This window comes from Lepus europaeus, chromosome 3 (assembly GCF_033115175.1).
Source record: "Lepus europaeus isolate LE1 chromosome 3, mLepTim1.pri, whole genome shotgun sequence".
In the NCBI taxonomy this organism is placed as follows: domain Eukaryota; kingdom Metazoa; phylum Chordata; class Mammalia; order Lagomorpha; family Leporidae; genus Lepus; species Lepus europaeus.
The window spans coordinates 83,574,976-83,595,430 of record NC_084829.1 but is presented as its reverse complement, the minus strand read 5'-3'; the positions used below and the strand labels follow the sequence as shown (position 1 = coordinate 83,595,430).

General features: G+C 37.5%; 1 protein-coding gene across 1 annotated transcript in view; it reads right to left on the bottom strand.

Annotated features, from left to right (window-relative positions):
* The window catches only part of LOC133756589 (ubiquitin-conjugating enzyme E2 E2-like), a 126,784-nt gene extending 108,184 nt beyond the window's left edge, over positions 1–18,600 (bottom strand). Inside the window, exon 1 of the mRNA XM_062187229.1 lies at positions 17,904–18,600. Coding sequence (XP_062043213.1) covers positions 17,904–18,597 — 694 coding nt within the window. The 5' untranslated portion in view covers positions 18,598–18,600. The remainder of the gene's footprint in view (positions 1–17,903) is intronic.
* Positions 18,601–20,455: the final 1,855 nt, after the last annotated feature.

The window sequence follows — 20,455 nt, the reverse complement described above, 5'->3', positions numbered from 1 at the left end:
TTTCCGGGGTCCCTTGTGAAAAAAATGTTCTGTGTTGAAACATGTTTGTAAAATTTGCAGCCAGATAATATTAAACAGAGTGTCCTTAACTGTAATACACATTAAAAATGTGTTGTCTCAAAAATAAGAAAGAAAGAAGGAAGGAAGGAGGAAAGGTAGGGAAGAGGAAGGGAGGGAGGAAGGGAATATTATATTCTTAGAATTGTATCTATGAACAATGTTGAATCTGTTAAAAACAAAAAATAAAATTAAAAAACACCAAAGAAAACCCATGTTGTCAGCATTCAAAGAATTATTGTAAATATGTTAATTTACATTGTGAATCTCTGAAAGAAATATATAATATGAAGCATTTATTTAATGTATCTTCATACATGGAAAGTATTTTAAAATGGTACACTCTTTTTTGGAAGTTCCCAACATTACTGCAAAGAATTCCTTTTCAGCTAATGTTGGCAATGTTTGTTCTTCATTTGTCTTAATTCCAAAATTGTACCTATTTTTAAATGTAGTTATTCTAAATTAGCATGTGGTCATTATCTTAGGTGGATTAGACTCTAAGGCAAGGACAGAGTGGATGTAGTTTATCTGGAAGATACAGTGGCCATCAAGGGAGTAGAAAAATGACTTAGAGTAGCACACACAGACTGTAAAGGGCATTTAATTAAGCCAACTCCTCCAGTATAGAGTTAAAGCTTGATCCCTTAGGGAAGCTGTGATAATTTATACATGCATCAGAATTATTCCAGCTAAGAGCAAGGGAACCTGGATACATAAAATCTCACACAATAGTTTTGCTTAAGAGCCTGGGAGGGATGTTAATTGGTTAATTTGGAATAACTCCTGACACTATACAAACTCAAGTGAAATTGGGTTCTGACATCCTGAAGGCAACCCTACAAAACACAAAAATACAGAATCTGATCTTTGCAAGTCAGGTTGGCATGCAGAGAAATGCAAAGGGATTCAATGAGACATAGGCTGAGGACCAACAGCATCTGACGAAGTCACGAAAAAAAAAGTTAGACAAAGTTGAATGTTTAATCCTAACACAACTAATGTTCAACATGACAAATCTAATATAGTGTCTCATTCAGTCTATGCCAACATAAGACATAATTTTTTAAAGATTTTGAATAGAAAATGTACTGTTCTATATATAAACTGAGTACAAAATTTTAAAGTTAAGATTTCAATCCCCAAATATGATTGCTTGCTTTTCCAAAATGAGTCGTTAGATAGAAAGTACAAATCTTTTATTATGAAGAGAATTAATCTATCTCAGAATTTATCACAGGATTATGTAGAGAATTGACATCATTTTTAGATGATCTTAAAAAAAGACTATATTGATGTAAAGCATAAGGAAGCCAGAAGAAAATGAAAGTACTCCTAGTAAAAGGCAGAAGAAGGGACAGATGAGAACCAACCAAAGCAAACCTAATGCATCAGTCACTTCTGTCTTGGCATTGGCACATGGGAATGTTGCTCTTTCTGGTTTCCTTGTTACCAGTTAATTGTGAATGAAAGTGATGTATATAATTTGTGGGCTATATCATATAATTCTTACAAAATTCTCTCTTTTCCCTATGGTATGTGGACAAATAGCATCTGAAATGGTGGCTTCCCCATCTATCTGAAAGAAAGCAATGACTTTTTTAAATTACTGAAATTTTATGTTAGCTTGTATTTACTTTTACACCTGAGGTACTTAAATCTAAGCCTATTTTCTAATGTCACTATAACTGTAACTAGGATAATTTTGTTTACCTTTTTATTGGCTAAAGTTTATGGACCACTTAAAGAAATAATGAAAATAGTCTTCTCTAATAAGTCGATGATTGTCGTAAGGTATGTGTATGTGTGAAATGACATATTTGGGACATTTTATTCTGTAGATAAATCAGCCCAAACAAGTGATTTTATAGAAAGTTACTCAACCATTTTAGATCAATGTTTATCTGTAAAACGTACTTACAGTAACAAAATCAAAGGTCTGTTGTGACAATCTAGTTAGCTGAAGTATGTGCAGCACTTAGCATAGAATTTAGCACAAAAATCTCTATGAAAACACAAGATGACTCGTTTTCTTCATGTAATCAGTCTTCAGTTTAAATCCGATGATCTTATTACCTGGTAATCTATATACACTTGGAACAAATCTGCTCACTTTAAACTGCTTTCCTATTTATACCGAAGCATATAGGGAAAAATAAATGTGCATTTGGTACTACTTCATGGAGAGAGACAATGTGATCTAGGTCACAGACACCAATTATTGTCTATTAGGGGAGAAAATGTCTGCTTCTAGCCCATTAAATGACTTCTGTCTCCATCATTTGATGCATGACTGGCATATTGAGGTGGAGAGACTCAATTTCAACTTCTGTTATGTTATGAGTTTAAGAATTCATTTTTTTTTTCGGAAGGATTGGAATTTAATTAGGGTATGCTAAGCTGAGAAAATAAATATACGTCATCATTCACATAATCTCCTACTGTAAAGAAATTTCTTTAGGTGTTTAAGGCATCTCCCTTCGAAAACAAGTACAGAAATTGCTTTAGGTATTTAGGGCATCTTCCTGTTGCAGACCCTCTCCTGCTGGACATTAAAGGAGCCAGTTCCAGGGAATGCTAAGACTCCCTCCGATTTGTTATCAAAGGGTGAGCTACTTCTAAGCAAAGGCATACTGACTCTAGAAACTGGTTCCTCACCTGCCCAGCCACATACCTAGATAAGATAGTTGTTTGCTTCCTGAAATTGCCTGTAATTTATTGGATCCTATATCATAAAACTATCCTACCTTGGGGCCAGCACTGTGGCACAGCAGGTTGAAGCCCTGGCCTGCAGTTCCATCATCCCAAATGGGCACCAGTTTGAGTCCCAACTGCTCCACTTCTGATCTCTCTGCTATGGCCTGGGAAAGCAGTAGAAGATGGCCCAAGTCTTTGGGCTCCTGCACCCACATGGGAGATCCAGAAGAAGCTCCTGGCTCCTGGCTTTGGATCAGCTCAGCTCTGGCCATTGCAGTCATTTGGGGAGTGAACCAGTGGATGGAAATCCTTTCTCTTTACCTCTACCTCTCTCTGCAATTCTTTCAAATAAATAAAATAAATCTTTAAAAAAAAAATCTATCCTACCTTGCAGTTGTGATTTGTTAGTCCCTGAGAGCCTAAGATAACAGTATTCTCCCTGAAGTTGACCTGAAACTGCTTTGATACTACCTCTAACTGTCTTGCTAAATTTTGGGTATAAAAGTAGGGGAAGACAGAGGATTGGGGCTTGACTCTTTAGACAAGAGTCTAGTCAAGCATGCATGTAAGTAAACTGTGTGCTTTTCCTCCGGAAGCCTCAAGTGCTCTTTTGTTAATAACATTCCATCAAGTACAATGTCTAGAATCCATAGCATTGGAAAAAAACAATAAATGTCATGGACCCATTATCTGGAGTGAGGTATTCAATTATGACTTAGTAACAGATCATAGGAAAGGTGGTGGCAGTTTCCATGTGCTGTTGAATGAATAATATAAGGAGCACTTTGGACATTTTTCCTGCAAAATGTGCCTCAAGGATTAGACATCTCACTATTTGACTTTTTACCAAAGAATTTTGGTTATTTGGATATTTTACCTGGTCTTGAACTTTATATAACCTCAAAGATGAAGCACATTAACTACCCTTATATTTTAACTGCATCAACCAACCAGTTATTATGTATTGCTACAAATGAATTTCAGACCTTCAGAAACAAAACCAGAGGGAGAAAGCAGAGACTGACTAGGAGATTTAGCTAGGTTCTATGCAGGACAATCAGACTGCTGAATATTCCCAATCAGCAGTAAAGAGGAGGTACATCCTGAGAGGAGGAATAGAGAACAGAGAAGCAAACAGCACTAAGCAAAAGGGCCAAATACACTAATTGAGCTGAAAGGGATTCTGTTTTGCATGCTCTGTCATTACAAAGCTAAGTCTTGGGTCAGAGACCAAGTTTAGGGCTCACTTTCTCCAAAATAGTAGGTTTAGGGCTGCAAGTACTTACTGCTGAATGATACTAAAGGCAGCATGTTCCTCCCAAATAGTCTTATTGTACATCAGGCACACTAATTGGCTTAGTGTTTTTCTGTAATAGTCTCTAGTCCACTCCACACTATTTCAGAATTTATTGTTTTGATTGAGTTTTTTTTAAATTCACCACTCTTCTAGAACTTGTTTTTTTAAAAAAGACAAAAAAAAAAAAAAACCTCAAGACAAAATATTTTTCTAACGTGAATGGCATAAAATCCTTTCATTTACCTACTCTTCTTTCTTGCTTGTCTCTACAAAGATTTCAGAGGTGAGTACATAGGATCAAACGAGGATGAAAACAATATTTTTATTCAAACTGAGTTTTTAACTTTATGCTAGGGGCTAAGTGGTAGATTTTATTCTTCAAGAATTTATTTATTGTTAGAATAAAGGCTGTCTCCTTACAGGGAATTCTTTGTCCTTTCCAGTTTTTAATTTTTGAAGATCTCAGAAAACAATTCCAATTATTTCTTAGTCTTTCTCTTCTGAACTTCCCATAGATGCTCTTCTAAGTGTTTCCTTCACTTCCACTTCCCTGCGTGGTTCCAGTTTGCTAATTGGCCTCAAAGCCTTTATTATGACAAGGTTGACACAGTGGGGGCATGCAACACTGCAAATATCACCACTGGATTTGGAGGTTTGCTTTTCTCTTACCCCTCACTCCTCCTTTTACATTGCTTACTTCAGAGAAAAATGTCTCATTTGACTTGCTATTGCACTAAATTCTTATCATTGGAGGCAGGGTAAAATATCACCATAGAAACACTATTTCACATGATTAAAGACTCTGGGAAAATTTTATTGCTAGTTCTCAGGATGATCTTTCTGCTTGAGCCCTAAAGGTGGGCTTCTGTCAAATTTTCCAGGTCTAGCAGGAGTTATCTGAACCCCAGATAAATACCATTATTGTTGCTACTACACATTGCTTAGAAACATATTTCTGAAGATGATACATTAAAATATATCTCTTTAAACACTGAAAAAATGGACTTATGTGTTCTGCAAGTTTTGAACTTGCCAGTTGCCTCAGTGTCATGAACACTGATAAACAGCTATTTTTAGGTGCTTCTCCAAAGCAGAGCAACCTGTCATCCCTGCACACACTTACCAGCTAGTGCTTTCAAGGACTGTGGTAAGCATTAAATCAATAATGGAGAGTAGACAAACTTTTTTGTCTTGCTTTCACTAGATATGCCTAAACAAAGTCTGGACATTATGTATTGAACATCTACAAGAAGATTCTGAATAGTAAAGAAAACAAGGTGATCAGTTAGTGATCTTTTCTACTGTGAGAACAGTATAAGGATGAATTCTCTGAGTTTTCTTTTTGCCTTCTATATCTCAGATTTGTAGTTAAAGAACAGCAAACAAAATGCCAATGTTCTAGACAAAAAAGCTGCAATATAGCCTGCTTTCTCTAGCCAAAATACCAGGAAAGGAGAAATGTAGCAAGACACAAATCACTTAGATAATAATTAATCTATTTCAAATATCATAGAAAAACTAGAGCTTCACTCCTTCCCATGGAAGCTGGATGGGAAACCTAGACTTCTACTTTTGCAAGGTTGTAATGAGATGACCCAATACTCATGCATACTTAGTATCACAGAAGACTAAGTAGATTGCTCAGACTTTCACACTGTCAGGTGGAAAAAGTTTCCATCTCCTTAATATTAGGGTCAGCTATCACTATCTGTTAGTAATGAAGAATCCTTCCCATTTCCCTCTGGGTCATGTCAGAAGATATGTAAGGGGAAAGTCAGAATTTTCACTATTGTCCAAATGACAAGGTAATTGTCCAATGCAGTGTCAATGGAACACACGTGAGGAAACAGAGCACCTACCTCCTCACAACAGCATTGAGGAATCCCCCCTTTTCAGTTATTAACAGAATCTTACTGGGGAAACTGGAATTCTACCTGCAAATAATAAGGCATTTTTCCCTGCTGCAACAGTGTCAGAAAAGACTAGTTAAAACAGAAATTTAAAATGGGGTGCAGACTCTCATACTACACAAAATGCTCAGATTTCAATTGAAAATAGCTTGTTATATCAAGGAGCAGGAAGATCTCCAGGTGAATAAAAATATGTTAATAATGCCAGCATCATTGGATGGCAGATATTGCTAGAATTATCTAATAAAGATTTTAAAAACATAATAAAACTACTTCAATGAATAATTATAAACACACTAGAAGCAAAAAAATGTAGAAAGTTTCAGCAAGGAAAAAGAAAGTTTCGGCAAAGAAAGAGAACATATAAAAATAATCAAATAGAAATTTTAGAACTGAAAAAAACATCAGCTAAACTAAAAAGTATTGTTAATAGGCTCAACAGCAGAGAATCAATAAAATGGAAGTTAGAATAGTAGAAAGTACTTAACCTGAATAATAGAGAAAAAAGACTAACAGAAAAAACAAAGAACAGACTTTATGTGACCTGTAGGAGTACTATAAGCATAATATTAATACCACTAGAGTTCTAAAAGGACAGGAGAAAAATGGGGACCCAAAAGCACTAGAAGAAATAACAGAAGATAACTTAAAAAATTTGCAAGATACATAAAGCTACAGATTCTAGAAGCTGAGTAAACTTCATGGAGGCTAAACTGAAAGAAACTGATGCCAAAACATATTATAATTAAACTTCTTAAAGAAGCAATCTTAAAGGAAAACAAAGAAAAAGAAAAATTTAGTTAGAGAATAAAAGCAATTCTAAGGATTTTGTATTTTTCATCAGACATTGTGAGGCATAAACGTTTGCCATAATTGAATTCAGGTGCTGAAAAGGAAAGACTGTCAGCCCAGGATCTCGTACCAAACAAAATATCTTACAGAAATGAATGGGAAATCAAGACACTCACAGATGAAGGAAAAATACGAGGATGTGTCATAAGCAGACCACCCTGAGAGAATGATAAGTAATGTGCATAAGCAGAAATGTGAGAATATAAGAAGGAGCTTTGAAACACTGGGAATGGTAAGATGAGTAAGAAAGTAGGTGTCTTCCACCTGAGCTAGAAGACGATTTCAGGCTCTCCTGCCTTTGCACATACCAGTGCCTACACTGTGCCCACTGTTTGGAACACACTCCCATCCCACTCTACAGGGCTGGCTCCAAATCCTTCAGCAATGGTCTGGTATTGCTGTCCTCTAGGAAACTTTCTCTGACCCTTCCTATAAGCTTCCAAACGACTGGTCTCTCTATTTATACAGATAAATTGATCACATTCCCATCACATTTCACTGAAACTGACCTTCCACCTCACAGTTAATAGTATGTAAAAGGCAAACAATGAGTGAATATTATTACAAGCAACCATTAGAATTAAAGTATAAAAAGTGATTTCACCTTTTATGGGTCCCCTCAACCCAATTCAAACTTAAGGGCTATTTGTGTTATTCGTATATGAGTGTCGAACTGGAGGGCAATGTATTCCAAGTGAGGAGTTATCTTATCTCCTGGGCTTATAGTATAATTTAGTGAAGAGATACAGTCACATCATGAAGTAAAAGGAAGTTGAGGGCTTGAGAACACTTAAGGGTACTTGGATGCAGTGAAAAAGATAAACCAAGAGCAAAGGAAAGGAAAAACAAACACAATGAGAAAGAATCTCCAAGATGTAATAAGTGCTCAATTAGTTGCAATTTCATGATGGCTGCTGTGGAGTAAGTATATTTTCTTTATTTTATTTTTGTTTTTTATTAAGATTTACTCATATTTTTTTTTACATTTTTGCCAGAGAAACCTTTTGTTTAATGAATACAAACTTCATGCTTTCCTAAGTACAACTTTAGGAATATAGTGATTCTTCCTATCATGCCCACCCTCCTACTCCCACTCCCACCCTTTTTCTTCCTCCCTCTCTTATTCTCAGTCTTATTTTATACTAACATCTATTTTCAATTAATTTTATACATATAAGATTAACTCTATAGTAAGTAAAGAGTTCAACAATTTGTATTATAAAAGAAAAAAGTAAAAGAAAATAAAGAAGAAACTTTTTCAACAATTGAGACAAGGGCTATTCAAAGTCATTGCATCTCAAAGTTAATTTCATTTCTTTTTTTTTTTATAAACTTAATTAACTTTAAGAAAGCACCCAAGAGTGATACATCTTTGTGAGCACTTAGACATAACTGTAGCTTATGAGATATAAGAGTATCCTTACCTAATACATTAAGAAGTAAGTCTTTGGGTACAAGTTTTGTCATTGATTAAAGAAACACCTACGTAAAAAAGCAATGGAGTTGGACACTTTGCCCTAACTAAAATTTATGAGACGTAAGTATATTCTTCACTTAATAAACTAAAATGGAATAAATCTTTGAAAGCATGTTTAATTGCTAACTCTCCTAATACAACTCTTTGAGGGCAGAGATCCTGTATGGGAAGTTAGTGCACAGTGACTCCTGTTGTTAATTAGAAAATTAGCCCTCTTATGTTTGACCTCAGTGATCATCCAGGGCTCTTGACATGAGCTGCCTAGGCTATGGAAGCCTTTTGAAACCACAGACTCTGTCAGTATTTAGACAAGGCCAGCAGTAAAGTGGAAGTTTTCTCCTCCCTTCAGAGAAAAGAACATCCTTCTTTGATGACCATTTCTTTTCATTGGGGTCTCACACATAGAGGTCCTTCATGTAGGACACTTTTTTGTCACAGTGTCTTGGCTTTCCATGCCTAAAATGCTCTTGTGGGATTTTTAACCAGACCAGAATGCCTTAAAGGCTCTTTCTAACTCAGAGTGCTGCTTAAAGTGATTGTCATTTTATGAGTCTGCTGGGTGGACTGCTTCCCATGTTGGAGCCCTTGCTCCTTTTTAATTCTATTATTATTAGTAAACACTTCATCCTATTTATATGATCACTTTAATAATCCCATCTATATGATCATTTTAACACTTAATCCTATCCATGTGATCACTTGGACACTTCAAATGCTGTTTTTACTCCCAGAGTAAGAGGATTTGAGGCTCATGGCAAGTTTTTAATCAGTACCCTTAGAAATGAGTCTGAAGGAATGTATACAGAATTATACAGCTTTACAGTTACAAACTTCATACACTTCCTAATTACAACTTTAGGAGCATAGTGATTCTTCCCACTATGCCCGCCCTCCCACCTCTCTTCCTTCTCCCTCTCTTATTCCAACTATTATTTTTTACTAGGATCTATTTTCAGTTAACTTTATACACATATGATTAACTCTATATTAAGAAAAGATTTCATAAAAGAGTAAGAGAGGAAAAAAGAAAAAAAAACTATTTCTCAACAGTTGAGATAAGGGCTGTTCAGAGTCTTTGCTTCTCAAAGTGTCAACTTCATTTCTACAGGTTGTATTTTAGGTGCTCTATAAGTTATCACAGGTCAAGGAGAACACGTGGTTGTCCCTTTGAGACTGTCTTGTTTCACTAAGTATGAAGTTTTCCAGATTCATCCATTTTGTTGCAAAGGAACGGATTTTTTTTTAAAACATTGTGTAGTATTCCATGGTGTACATATCCCATAATTCCTTTATCTAATCTTCAGTTGACAGGAATTTGGGCTGATTTAATGTAGTAGCTATTGTGAATTGAGCTTCAATAAACATGGGAATGCAGATATTCCTTTCAAATGCTGATTTCATTGGGCTGACTCATGGCTCACTTGGTTAATCCTCCACCTGTGGTGTCAGCATCCCATATGGGTGCTGGGTTCTAGTCCCAGTTGCTCCTCTTCCAGTCCAGCTCTCTGCTGTGGCCCAGGAGGGCAGTGGCGGATGGCCCAAGTGCTTGGGCCCCTGCACCCACATGGGAGACCAGGAAGAAGCACTTGGCTCCTGGCTTTGGATCGGCACAGTGCTGGCCGTGGCAGCCATTTGGCGGATGAACCAACGGAAGAAAGACCTGTCTCTCTGTCTCTCTCTCACTGTCTGTAACTCTACCTGTCAAATAAATAGATAAAATCTTTTAAAAAATGCTAATTTCATTTCCCTTGGGTAAATTCCCAGGAGTGGGATGGCTGGGTGATACAATAGGTCTATATTCAGATTTCTGAGGTATCTCCATAAAGGATGAATAACCAGAATAAAAAGAGACCATGAAACTCAACAGCAACAAAACAAACAACCCAGTTAAGAAAGTACATTGTTAGCAGTATGGAAGGTCAGCTAAAAAGTCATGGCCAGTTTACATTCATATGCACGTGTACATCTCATTGTCATGTTGGCTTGGGAAAATGGTCAAGATGTTGCCAGTCTATCTAAAGAAGTACTAAACTTTGAAGTTTTTAGACCATTTGTTCACACTGAGTTACAATTTAGGAATTATTGCTATTGGTTGCTTTGTCTTACTATTTTTAAATTGGTGAGAGGGAATAATCTTCTATTGTAATTGACACAAGCAAAATGTTGTTAAAGTATTTGTATTATAGAAACTCAGTATCAACCATCCATAGAAATTACTTTCAAGTACAATTGGGAGGAATATAGAATATGGATGCTTTTGGGGCCAGCGTTGTGACATGACAGGTTAAACAGCGGCTTGTGACACCAGCATCCCAAATGGGCACAGGTTCTAGTCCCAGCTGTTCTAGCTCTGATCCAGGTCCATGCTAATGTGCCTCAGAAACAACAAAAAATGGCTGAAATAGTTGTGTCTCTTGAAGATGCAGATGGAGTTCTATGTCCTGGGTAAGGCCTGACCCAGCCCTGACCATTACTGCCATTTGAGGAGTGAGTCAGGTGATGGATGATCTCTCTCTCTTTCTCTCTGTAGCTCTACCTTTCAAATAAAGAAATAATTAAAAATAGATACTTTTTTCTTTTTCTTATGCTAACCAGGATTCAGACATTTTTTTCAAATGCTCAATAGTTTGGTGCTTAAATCATGGGTTAATTATGTTTTCCTGTTTGTTTCTTAAAGTTTTCTTATTAATATTTTATAGTCCTCCTGGCAGAAAACTAATTTCCCCTCTCTGGTTTAGAACATCTCTGTATTATAAAAAAAATTAAATATGAATGTTGACTATAATAGAAATTAAAAGTGTTATCTCAAAACATAAAACATTGAAAAATGAAAATTGAGAAAATAAACAGGGATTAAAATACAATGGCGTGTGGGGACATCTAAGCAATTGGAAACATTAGCCATTGTATAGCCTTAATTAGTTGGCATATGAAAGAAAGAGATAACACTCCAAAAACAAGTATAGAGGTAACTTATTTGCCTCTTTGGGATGCATATTGTTTTGCTAATGGAAAGTGAAAGAGGAGGCATTGGGTGAAATAGCTGAACTATGTTTATAAGAATGATCTGCTTAATATACTGCTAATATATGTAGCTCTGTGTGTCCTCTTGCTATTGTAAGATGGTATTCATAACTTTGAAATAATATCCTTTGCTTATTTCATTTCTAATGTTAAATGAAATACTTATTGAGTCTTTATGATGTGACTAACCCTGATGGAAATTCAAAGATTAATCAGTGAGACTCCTTACCATCTAAGAATTGAAATTTCCTTAAAGAGACAAACCATAGACATTGAATGGTTGATGCAGTCGTAGCTCTATTGCAGATGCATGTAGGGAAGATCTCTGTGCCAAGACAGCCACATCTTACTGGGGGTAACATAAAACACTTATAGGAAAGGCGGTTGTCTATTGCAATGACTTTAGTTTTAACTTTTTTTTTTAAACTTCAAGTAATACAAGTTTCACGTAATTCATATATACAGATTTAGGAACATAGTGATACCTCCCATCCTACTCTCCTTCCCACCCATGCTCCAACCCTTCTTCCTCCTCCCTCTCCCAGTCCTACTCTTACTTTTAACAAAGACCTATTTTTAGCTTACTTAATGATCATAAAGTTAACCCTAAACTAAGTAAAAGAGTTCAACAAATACTATAAAGAAAAAAGTTTATCAACTGAAGCAATAAAGGCTGTAAACAATCATCAAATCTCAAAATGTCCATTTCACTCCAGTACATTACATTTTAGGTAATCTATTAGTTACCTCAGATCAGGGGAAACATACAATTTGGAGAAAGAAAGGGACATCCAAGTACAAGAAGCACATAGAACTCCTAATAGACATGACCAGAAAAGATTTTTACCCCAACACATTGTAATCAAAATTTTCACAGTAAAACTTAAAGAAAAGATTTTAAAATGTGCACTAGAGAAATGGCAGATTACTTTCAGAGGATCTCCAATTAGACTCAGAGCTGACTTCTCATCTGAAACCCTACAAGCTAGAAGAGAATAAGAAAACATAGTCTAAGAGAAAAAAACTGTCAGCCAGAATACTGTACCTTGCAAAGTTCTCATTTATGTATGAAGGTGAAATAAAGACCTTCCATAAGAAACAGAAATTGAAATAATCTGTCAACACTCGTCCAGCCTTACAAAAGATGCTTAAGGATGTGCTGCACACAGAAGCATAGAAATATAGCCATCTCATTAGTTTTAATTTAAGAGGATTTCCCTAATCAGTCATTTGTTCACTTATAAATTCCACAAGTATTTATAGGGTACCTATTATTATCTGGACTAGGACCTGGTTATTCAGAGATTATTAGAATTCAGTCCATGTCTCAAGGAGGTTTTAGTCAAATTGAGCAGACAAGTACATCATCACTGCAGTTCACGACAATCTGAGTTATGGAGGAGCACAGAGAAGATAATTAGTGCAGTTTTGGTGGTAGCAGGGACATTTTAGGGAAAGACTGAACTCAAGTTGGAAAAAAGTTCCAGTATAACCAGGTGCAGAATGATGAAAGGGGTATTTCAGGCAAAGATAAAAAAAAATATGCAAAGTCCTACAGCAAAGAGGAAACAGAGGAAATTTGGGGGAGTGTACAGAATTATTCACATGTAATGGAAAGAGAATGATAAATACGTGAGGCTGGAAATACTAGCAGAAATCTCTCTTTATTCTAAGGACAAAAAGTAGTAACTGTGACTGTGTTATTTTCCTGATTAAAATGCTTCCATGGCTTCCTGTTGTCTATGCCTCCACTAAAGTGTTTTAGGGGAAGCGTGGGGGTGTGGCCGGTGTGTTTTTGTGTGTATGTGAGGGTTTGTGAAGACTAATGTGATCTGAGTTTAGGAGACCATTCTTCCTCAGGAGGTTGCTGAGGGAACGGGCATATTTGAAGATTGTTTGAAACCAGATTTACTTTTCATTTTTTCTCCTTAAAGAAATGGTATTGTCTTTTCTAAAGATTTTATAGAACTGCAAACCTGGCTAAGGTCAAAGTGTATTGTGAGAAAAAGGATAATATATCTGCATGGGTGATCTCAGTGTCTGGCAACTGGGACTTAGCAATGTTTATGGAATGAGTGAGTGAATGAATACATAGAAATACAAAGTATTCAGTACATCCTATGCCCACAGTAGATGGAGCTTCATTTTTCCTTTTCTTGTTTGCTGATACCCTTTTCATCTCCTCTTCTTTCTATAACACTCAGTTCTCTTGGCAACTTTAATCTGTTTTCTCATTAAGAACCTTTTAAATTAAGAGAATTTTCCAAAATAAGTGTTTTCCCTTATGAGATGAGATGAAGTGTAGCTAGAAATGGTTAACTTTTTCTGTCTTTTTCTTTCTTTTTTGCTAGATCATAGTGATAGGAAAGAAAAACATTCCCTTCAATGACAGCAGTAGTAAAGCTGCAACACCAAGGGCAGAACAAAGAAGAGAAAAGAAAGAAAATATTTTAATCATGGCACAACAGATTTAAAACAACTATGAAAATATAGAAAACATTGATCGAACTAAATATTTTTCTCTTTAAACAAAAAGACAAGAAAATAGGATAAGAAATGTTCTCCATGTTATAACTGGACAAAATCATATAACCGGGAATTAAGTAGTAGCTTGTCCTGCTATCTGTGATCATATGGGCGGGAACTGAGAAACAAGTGACAGGGAGTGGGGAATGATAAGGGCACATGACCTTCAATATTGCCCCCAGCTCTTGATTGGATTCTAGTTCTCCTGCACATTCCATTCCATTCCACTGACACTCATGGTTAGGTGCTCCAAGGACCATGAGGTGCTAACGTCTACTTACAAGTATCATCATTACACAGATGTTCCAACTACTCTGTCCCAATAGTCAGACCAGGTACTTGGAGATTGTTACTGTCTTGGAACCAATCCAGTGGCAGTGCTTCTGAGTCCAACCCAGTCCAGAACTACTGGGTTCATTTCCTAAACCTGGGACCTATAATTTCAAATTATTCCTATGTCTTCATTAGCTCTATCGTTGAACATTTGGTCCAGCTTACATCTCTCTCCAGAGGATTATGAGAGCTTGGAACCTGATTGTGCCTTTAGATAATACACAATTTTGTTATAGAACAAAAGTTTTATCTGATCATATTTCTTGTAGGTGTGACTTAATAAGTGGTTATCTGTGAATGGTAACTATGAGAAAATCTGCTGGAATCAGAAATAATCATAAAAAGAGTGAATGCTCCAGTTCTTAAGGTCTGATAAAGAGTTACTGGCTAACATCAGCCTTTGAAAAATGCCATTATGCTTGGGGAGAAGGAAAAAGGCTGGATATTTGCATATTCAGCATCATTCCAATAATGGGTACTATAAGCAGAACAACCTCAACCTGAATCTCTTTGTGATACCAAAATTTGTACCTCAGAACCAGTAAGGAGAAATAAATATAGTTTATAAAACCCATCTTGAAAAAGTATAGTGGAAGGAAAGCAGGTCTGTTCAGTCCTACAAACTCTAAGCCTCTATTGGGCCAGGCACTACATTTACAAAGACCAAACAGACATTGTCACTGACATGTAGGAAACCACAATCCAGATCATGAAATGTATAAGCAAATAACTTCAGACCCATTATCTAGACTTATGTAATTCTCTGTGATGTTTTCCGAGGACTGCCAGCTGGAATTTTAAAACTTGTAAATGGTCCTGATTTCTACTCGACCACAGATAAGGGGATAATTAACTATGCTTAAGCAGTGCAGAAGCAGGGTCAGATCAGAGAAAATTATAGAGGCCAGCAACATTAAACTTTTCTTTGAAGGATAAATTGTAGTTCAGCATATTGCATGTTCAGTGAAAATAGGCTATTTTGCTCACCTTTGTATCTCTAAACATTATCTGGCATATAGGGTAAAAGATAATAGCTTTCCAAGCAGAAGAAACACATTATGGGAAGGAAGAGGAAATGAGAGTGACTAGTATATTGTTAAGGTAAAACCACCTGTTGCAACAAATAAAACCCAAAGATTCATTGACTAAGCAAATCAGAAGTTTATTTCTCATAATGAAAATGCTGATGTGGATGCTTCTGATTGGCTGTTTGCTTTCCTCTAATTCAGGACCCGGGCTGCTTAAATCCAAAGGAAATATCGTCGCCTAGAGGGTCAGAGCTGATGGATGAGGAAAACAAGATGGAGAAAGTGTACCTGCTTGTCTAGCATAACCATTTCATTTCCTTGAGCACAAATGAGTGATGTACAGCACTCCCCCTCCAGAGGTAAGGATTGGTGGTGTTTATCTAGAAGCAAAGACAACTAGGAAGTGAAAACCTCGGTTTGGCAATCTTTTTCAGAGACCACTCGATGCTGTGGAAGCACTGAATAAATTGCTGGCAGACAGCTTTTTCTGCTATAAGAATAATGAGTTTATCAGGCAGGAAGAGGGAATATGGGGCAAAGGGATATGCAGTAGAGTGAGAAGGCAAGTAGCCTGGGGCCAGATTCTGTTCCTATGCAAGTGCTTATGTGTACATCTGAAACATTCCAGAGGCAATGTAAATTGCTTTATCAGTAGGAAGCTTAAGGTGTAGAGATGAAACTAAAAATAACAGACTTTTCATGTGCCTTTTTGTTGAAGGTCCAAGTTCTTAATGTTTCTGAATTCCTAGCAACATATTTCCACTTCTCTTAAAACATTCTTTAAGTGACAGGGACATCAGATATGACCCTTGGACTCAAACATTGATCTGCTTCTGCTTCAGCAGGAGCCCAGCCCATTTTGAAATCCTCTCCGTTATATCATAAGAGTCTCTCTTTTAGTTGAAAAGAAAGTCAGAATTTACATTTATTGTTGTCAAGGGTACAAGTTAAAACTCCTCAGTTACACAACTTTTTTTCCCAGTGATTGAAAATTGGATAGGGCTAAAACATTTCAGTTGACATAAATAGAATGTTCCCCAGCTGTGAGGTTGTGTTCTGCAAAAAGTTATAACTATATGCTGGTGGTGCCCCAGGACATATACTTAACACGGTTAGCATAAAAACTGCATTTGAAACTCAAATCTCTTCAAACATTATCTTGACACAAGCACTTTAAGAATTCAGGATTTTTTTTTTTTTGAAGCAGCTCATGCTCTTTTCCTTCTAGATCTTTCTAGATCTTTAAGGATTTGATTAACTTTAAGGATTTAATTAACGTTTGATCTAGCTGTTCTTCATTTTCAAAAGACTTGGTGGTTGGCTCTCTAATAGATGTTTATAAAAATCTAAATATAAAAATTATTTACTGGTTTATCATTTTCTAATTTGTATCCACTCTGATTTTCATCTACTTTACCAGATATGTCCTGATTGTGAAGAGCTTGCTTTACAAAGACATGGTCAGTTTTTATTACTGTAATAAAATACCAGAGATAGGCTTACTTTATAAAGAAAAGAGGTTTATTCCATGCACAGTTTTGGATACTGAAATTGCAACTAGCACAATCCAGGCTCTTAGAACAGGCCCTTTGCTGAGTCACCTCATGGCAGATGCAATGGCAGGAGCACATGTGGGAGCAGGAGGTCACTTTTGAAATAATAACAGCAAGAGATTGGAACTCCACATCCACTTGCAGTCTCTCAGTTGACCTAGGGACTTCCCTCTTGGCCCCAACCCTCATGCACCATCAGACTGAGGATCCAGACCTAAACACATATGACTTTAGGAGGGAAAACAACATCAAAACCATAGTACATGATGATAAAGTGGCCCAATAGGGGAATCATAGGGTATAGATTGGAGGCATCTCCTGGTATTTCTCTCTGCTTCCATTCACTTCCTCCACTATACTTCCTCACAAGTGTGTAAGTATAGAAAGGGAGCAGTGTTAAGAGTCCTGCCACCATCAGAATTTTGTCAAAGTCGCATTCTGGACAACCTGATTCCAACAAAACAGTGGCTAATGTGTTAGGGATGCAGTCTGTTTCTCAGATTGTTGAATGAGTTAGTGTAGCTATCCATGTCTCTAGTTCTCCCTGCTCCTCCCTTAAACCTACTACTGATCTCAACTCTAGACTGTCTGCTCCAGCAGGAGAAATAACCATCAAAAACCTGGTGATAATTATTTCAATTGCTTGTCACTCTCTTTTGCTCTCTCCTCACTCAGCCAATGTCCTTACCAAGCAATTTTCTGAGAACCAGGCTCTTAGGAGAGAGCCTCTTTCTGGTCTGTGTTTCAAGCACGTCTTTCCTGTCTTGGAGAAACAACAATCCCTCCAGCAGGGTGTTAATTGCCTTTCATTTTCCCTCCTTCAGGACTTTGTGTATCAGCAATATCTTTTCTGTCTTACAACATTATAATTGTAACCTGTTTTTCACACATATATAAACATTCAAGTTCTCTATATCTTTTTTTTTTTTTTTTGGTGAGAAAGTGCATACTATTACAGATCCAACATTGTTAGCACTGAAAACAGAAGTTCTCATCCATGTTGTGGTGAGAAAAATAATCCCAAACTTTTCAAGTTAACATAAATCAAAAAGGGAATAGAACAAGAAGAAAAGAGAGATAAGTAGAGAGGAAAAAGAGGAAAGGAGAGAGTGGGAGGAGGGGAAGGAGGAAGAGGGATGGATGACATACCATCACAAAACAGTGTAAAATTTAATAAAAACAGGAAAATAAGAACCAAGGTCTGGAGGGGTGGGCAGGGCTGTTGATGCACTTGGAGAATGGGCTTGCACAGTCCGGCGGGGTCCTGTCTGGCCATCCGGTCATGCTTTGCTCTGTTGGTCATGTGTTGTGTGTCAACGCTGCTCACCAGAGGGTCGGCAGGGTTGCAGTCTGTGAGTAGCAAGCAGATGGAGAGGAGGACTTTAGAAATGGTCAGGGCTGGACTCCCGTTGTCCTTCAGGATGTCCAGGCAGATCACACCCTGGCTGTTAATGTTACAGTGATAGATTCTTGTTCGGAACGTAGCCTTACGGAGTTTAAACAGATAGTCTGGTGAAAAGGTTATGTCAAGAAAGAACACCCCTCCTTCAAAGACAGATCCTGGAGGTCCCCGTATAGTTGAACTCCATTCACAAATGTTGTCTCCTTTGGGTCCAGCACTACAGTTGGGAGTAGGCTCCAATGTAATTTCTGCAAGCTCCTTCTGAATTCTTTTAGCAATAGTCAATAATTTAGCAGCTGTCTTGCTGGATATTTTTCCCTCCTTTTTGGGCTGAACTTGCTCTCGTTCTGGTTCTTGCTGAAAACTTTCAAGTTCGTCTCCATCAGAACTTCCTCCACCAGTGCTTGAACTGTTATCAACTCTTTGTCTCTCTGTGGACATTTTAGATCCATCCAGGCTGCTGCTGCCTGTAGCCGTTTCAGCTCTGGCTTCCAAGCCTGCTGCCCATGGCCACCACTGTGGCAGCCTAAGTCCTGAAAAATGAAGTCACCACATCTCCGGGAGGCGCCGTGCCACTGCCTCCAGCCGACCATTTGCCTATATCATTTTCTTCTTGGCACTTCCACTTCATCTCCTCCTAGGTCTTCTTTCCCTTCCATTTCCTTTTTATTTATTTATTTTTTTGTTTATAAACTTTTCAATGTTTACTTTTCTCACCGTCCCTGCCTTCAACCCAAACTCCATCTTCTTAAGTCATTGGTTCTCTTTCTAAACTCTAGACTCCTTTACTGTCCTTTCCTTCTTCTGCCTCTTAATATAAATATCCCTCAAGGATTTGTCCAAAGATTTCACTTCTAGAGATATTTCCATCTTTAGTAATAACTTTTATTTCTTGAGCTTCAATGATCACTCCTACTCAGATGTACTGGTTAGGAGGATATTCTCTTCCTATTATTTCATGTAGACATGTTATAATAAAAGTGCTGCAATGTAATAGCTCCATGGGAAGCATAGTATGATTGATGAAATGCTTCTTTAAAAAACTAGAGAAAAAGTTAGTGTTCTGGTTGTGTTTCTGAGCCTTATTTTTGTCATATGAAAATACAAAGATTGAACGAAATGGTATCTACAGTTTCTTTCCTATCACAAAGTTGGTAATTCGTGTTGAATTTTAAAAAGTGCTTGATTTTTCCAGGGTCTTAATGTCTCCGACCAACTGGAAAAGTTTAAGAGTTTTCTATAACATTTCTGCAAAAATAATATTTTAGGGGCTGGCGCTGTGGCGCAGTGGGTTAACACCCTGGCCTGAAGCACCGGCATCCCATATGGACGACGGTTTGAGACCTGGCTGCTCCACTTCCTATCCAGCTCTCTGCTGTGGCCTAGGAAAGCAGTGGAAAATGGTCCAAGTCCTTGGGTCCCTGTGCCCACATGGAAGACCCGGAGGAGGATCTTGGCTCCTGGCTTCAGACTGGTGCAGCACTGGCCATTGCGGCCAATTGGGGAGTGAACCATCAGATGGAAGATCTCTCTCTCTATCTCTCTGCCTCTCCTCCTCTCTTTGTGTAACTCTGACTTTCAAATAAATAAATAAAATATTTTAAAAAATAAATATTTTAGGAAATTAACAGCTTGCTATTATCTGTAATTAATTAGGAGAGGTGAAGATGAAAGAAGTTCCCATTTCTAGCTAGAAAAGAATTCATGTGTCACTGCCTACATTTCAGATATAAGAGATGGAGCTACCATTACAAAGATTATACAGTTATTGGGTTGAAATGCTGGTTAAGGTTTCTTGCATCTCACAAAAAAGTAGGTGGATTAAATATCCAACTTGCTCTTGGCTCCATATTCCTGCTAATGCAGATCCTTGGAGGCAGAGGTTATGGCTTGATTGATTATTCTCCTGCTAACCATGTGGGAAACCTTGCATTCCCAGTTTTTTCCTGGGCTCAGCCGAGTCCAGGCCATTGTGGGAATTTGGGGAGTGAACCAGTGAATGGGAGCTCTTTCTGTCTATATCTGTCTGTCTCTTTTTATCTGTCTCTCCAATAAGTAAAAGATAAAAAGTTATGATTTTAAAAAATCAATTTTTATGGGCCGGCGCCGTGGCTCAACAGGCTAATCCTCTGCCTTGCGGCGCCGGCACACCGGGTTCTAGTCCCGGTCGGGGCACCGATCCTGTCCCGGTTGCCCCTCTTCCAGGCCAGCTCTCTGCTGTGGCCAGGGAGTGCAGTGGAGGATGGCCCAAGTGTTTGGGCTCTGCACCCCATGGGAGACCAGGAGAAGCACCTGGCTC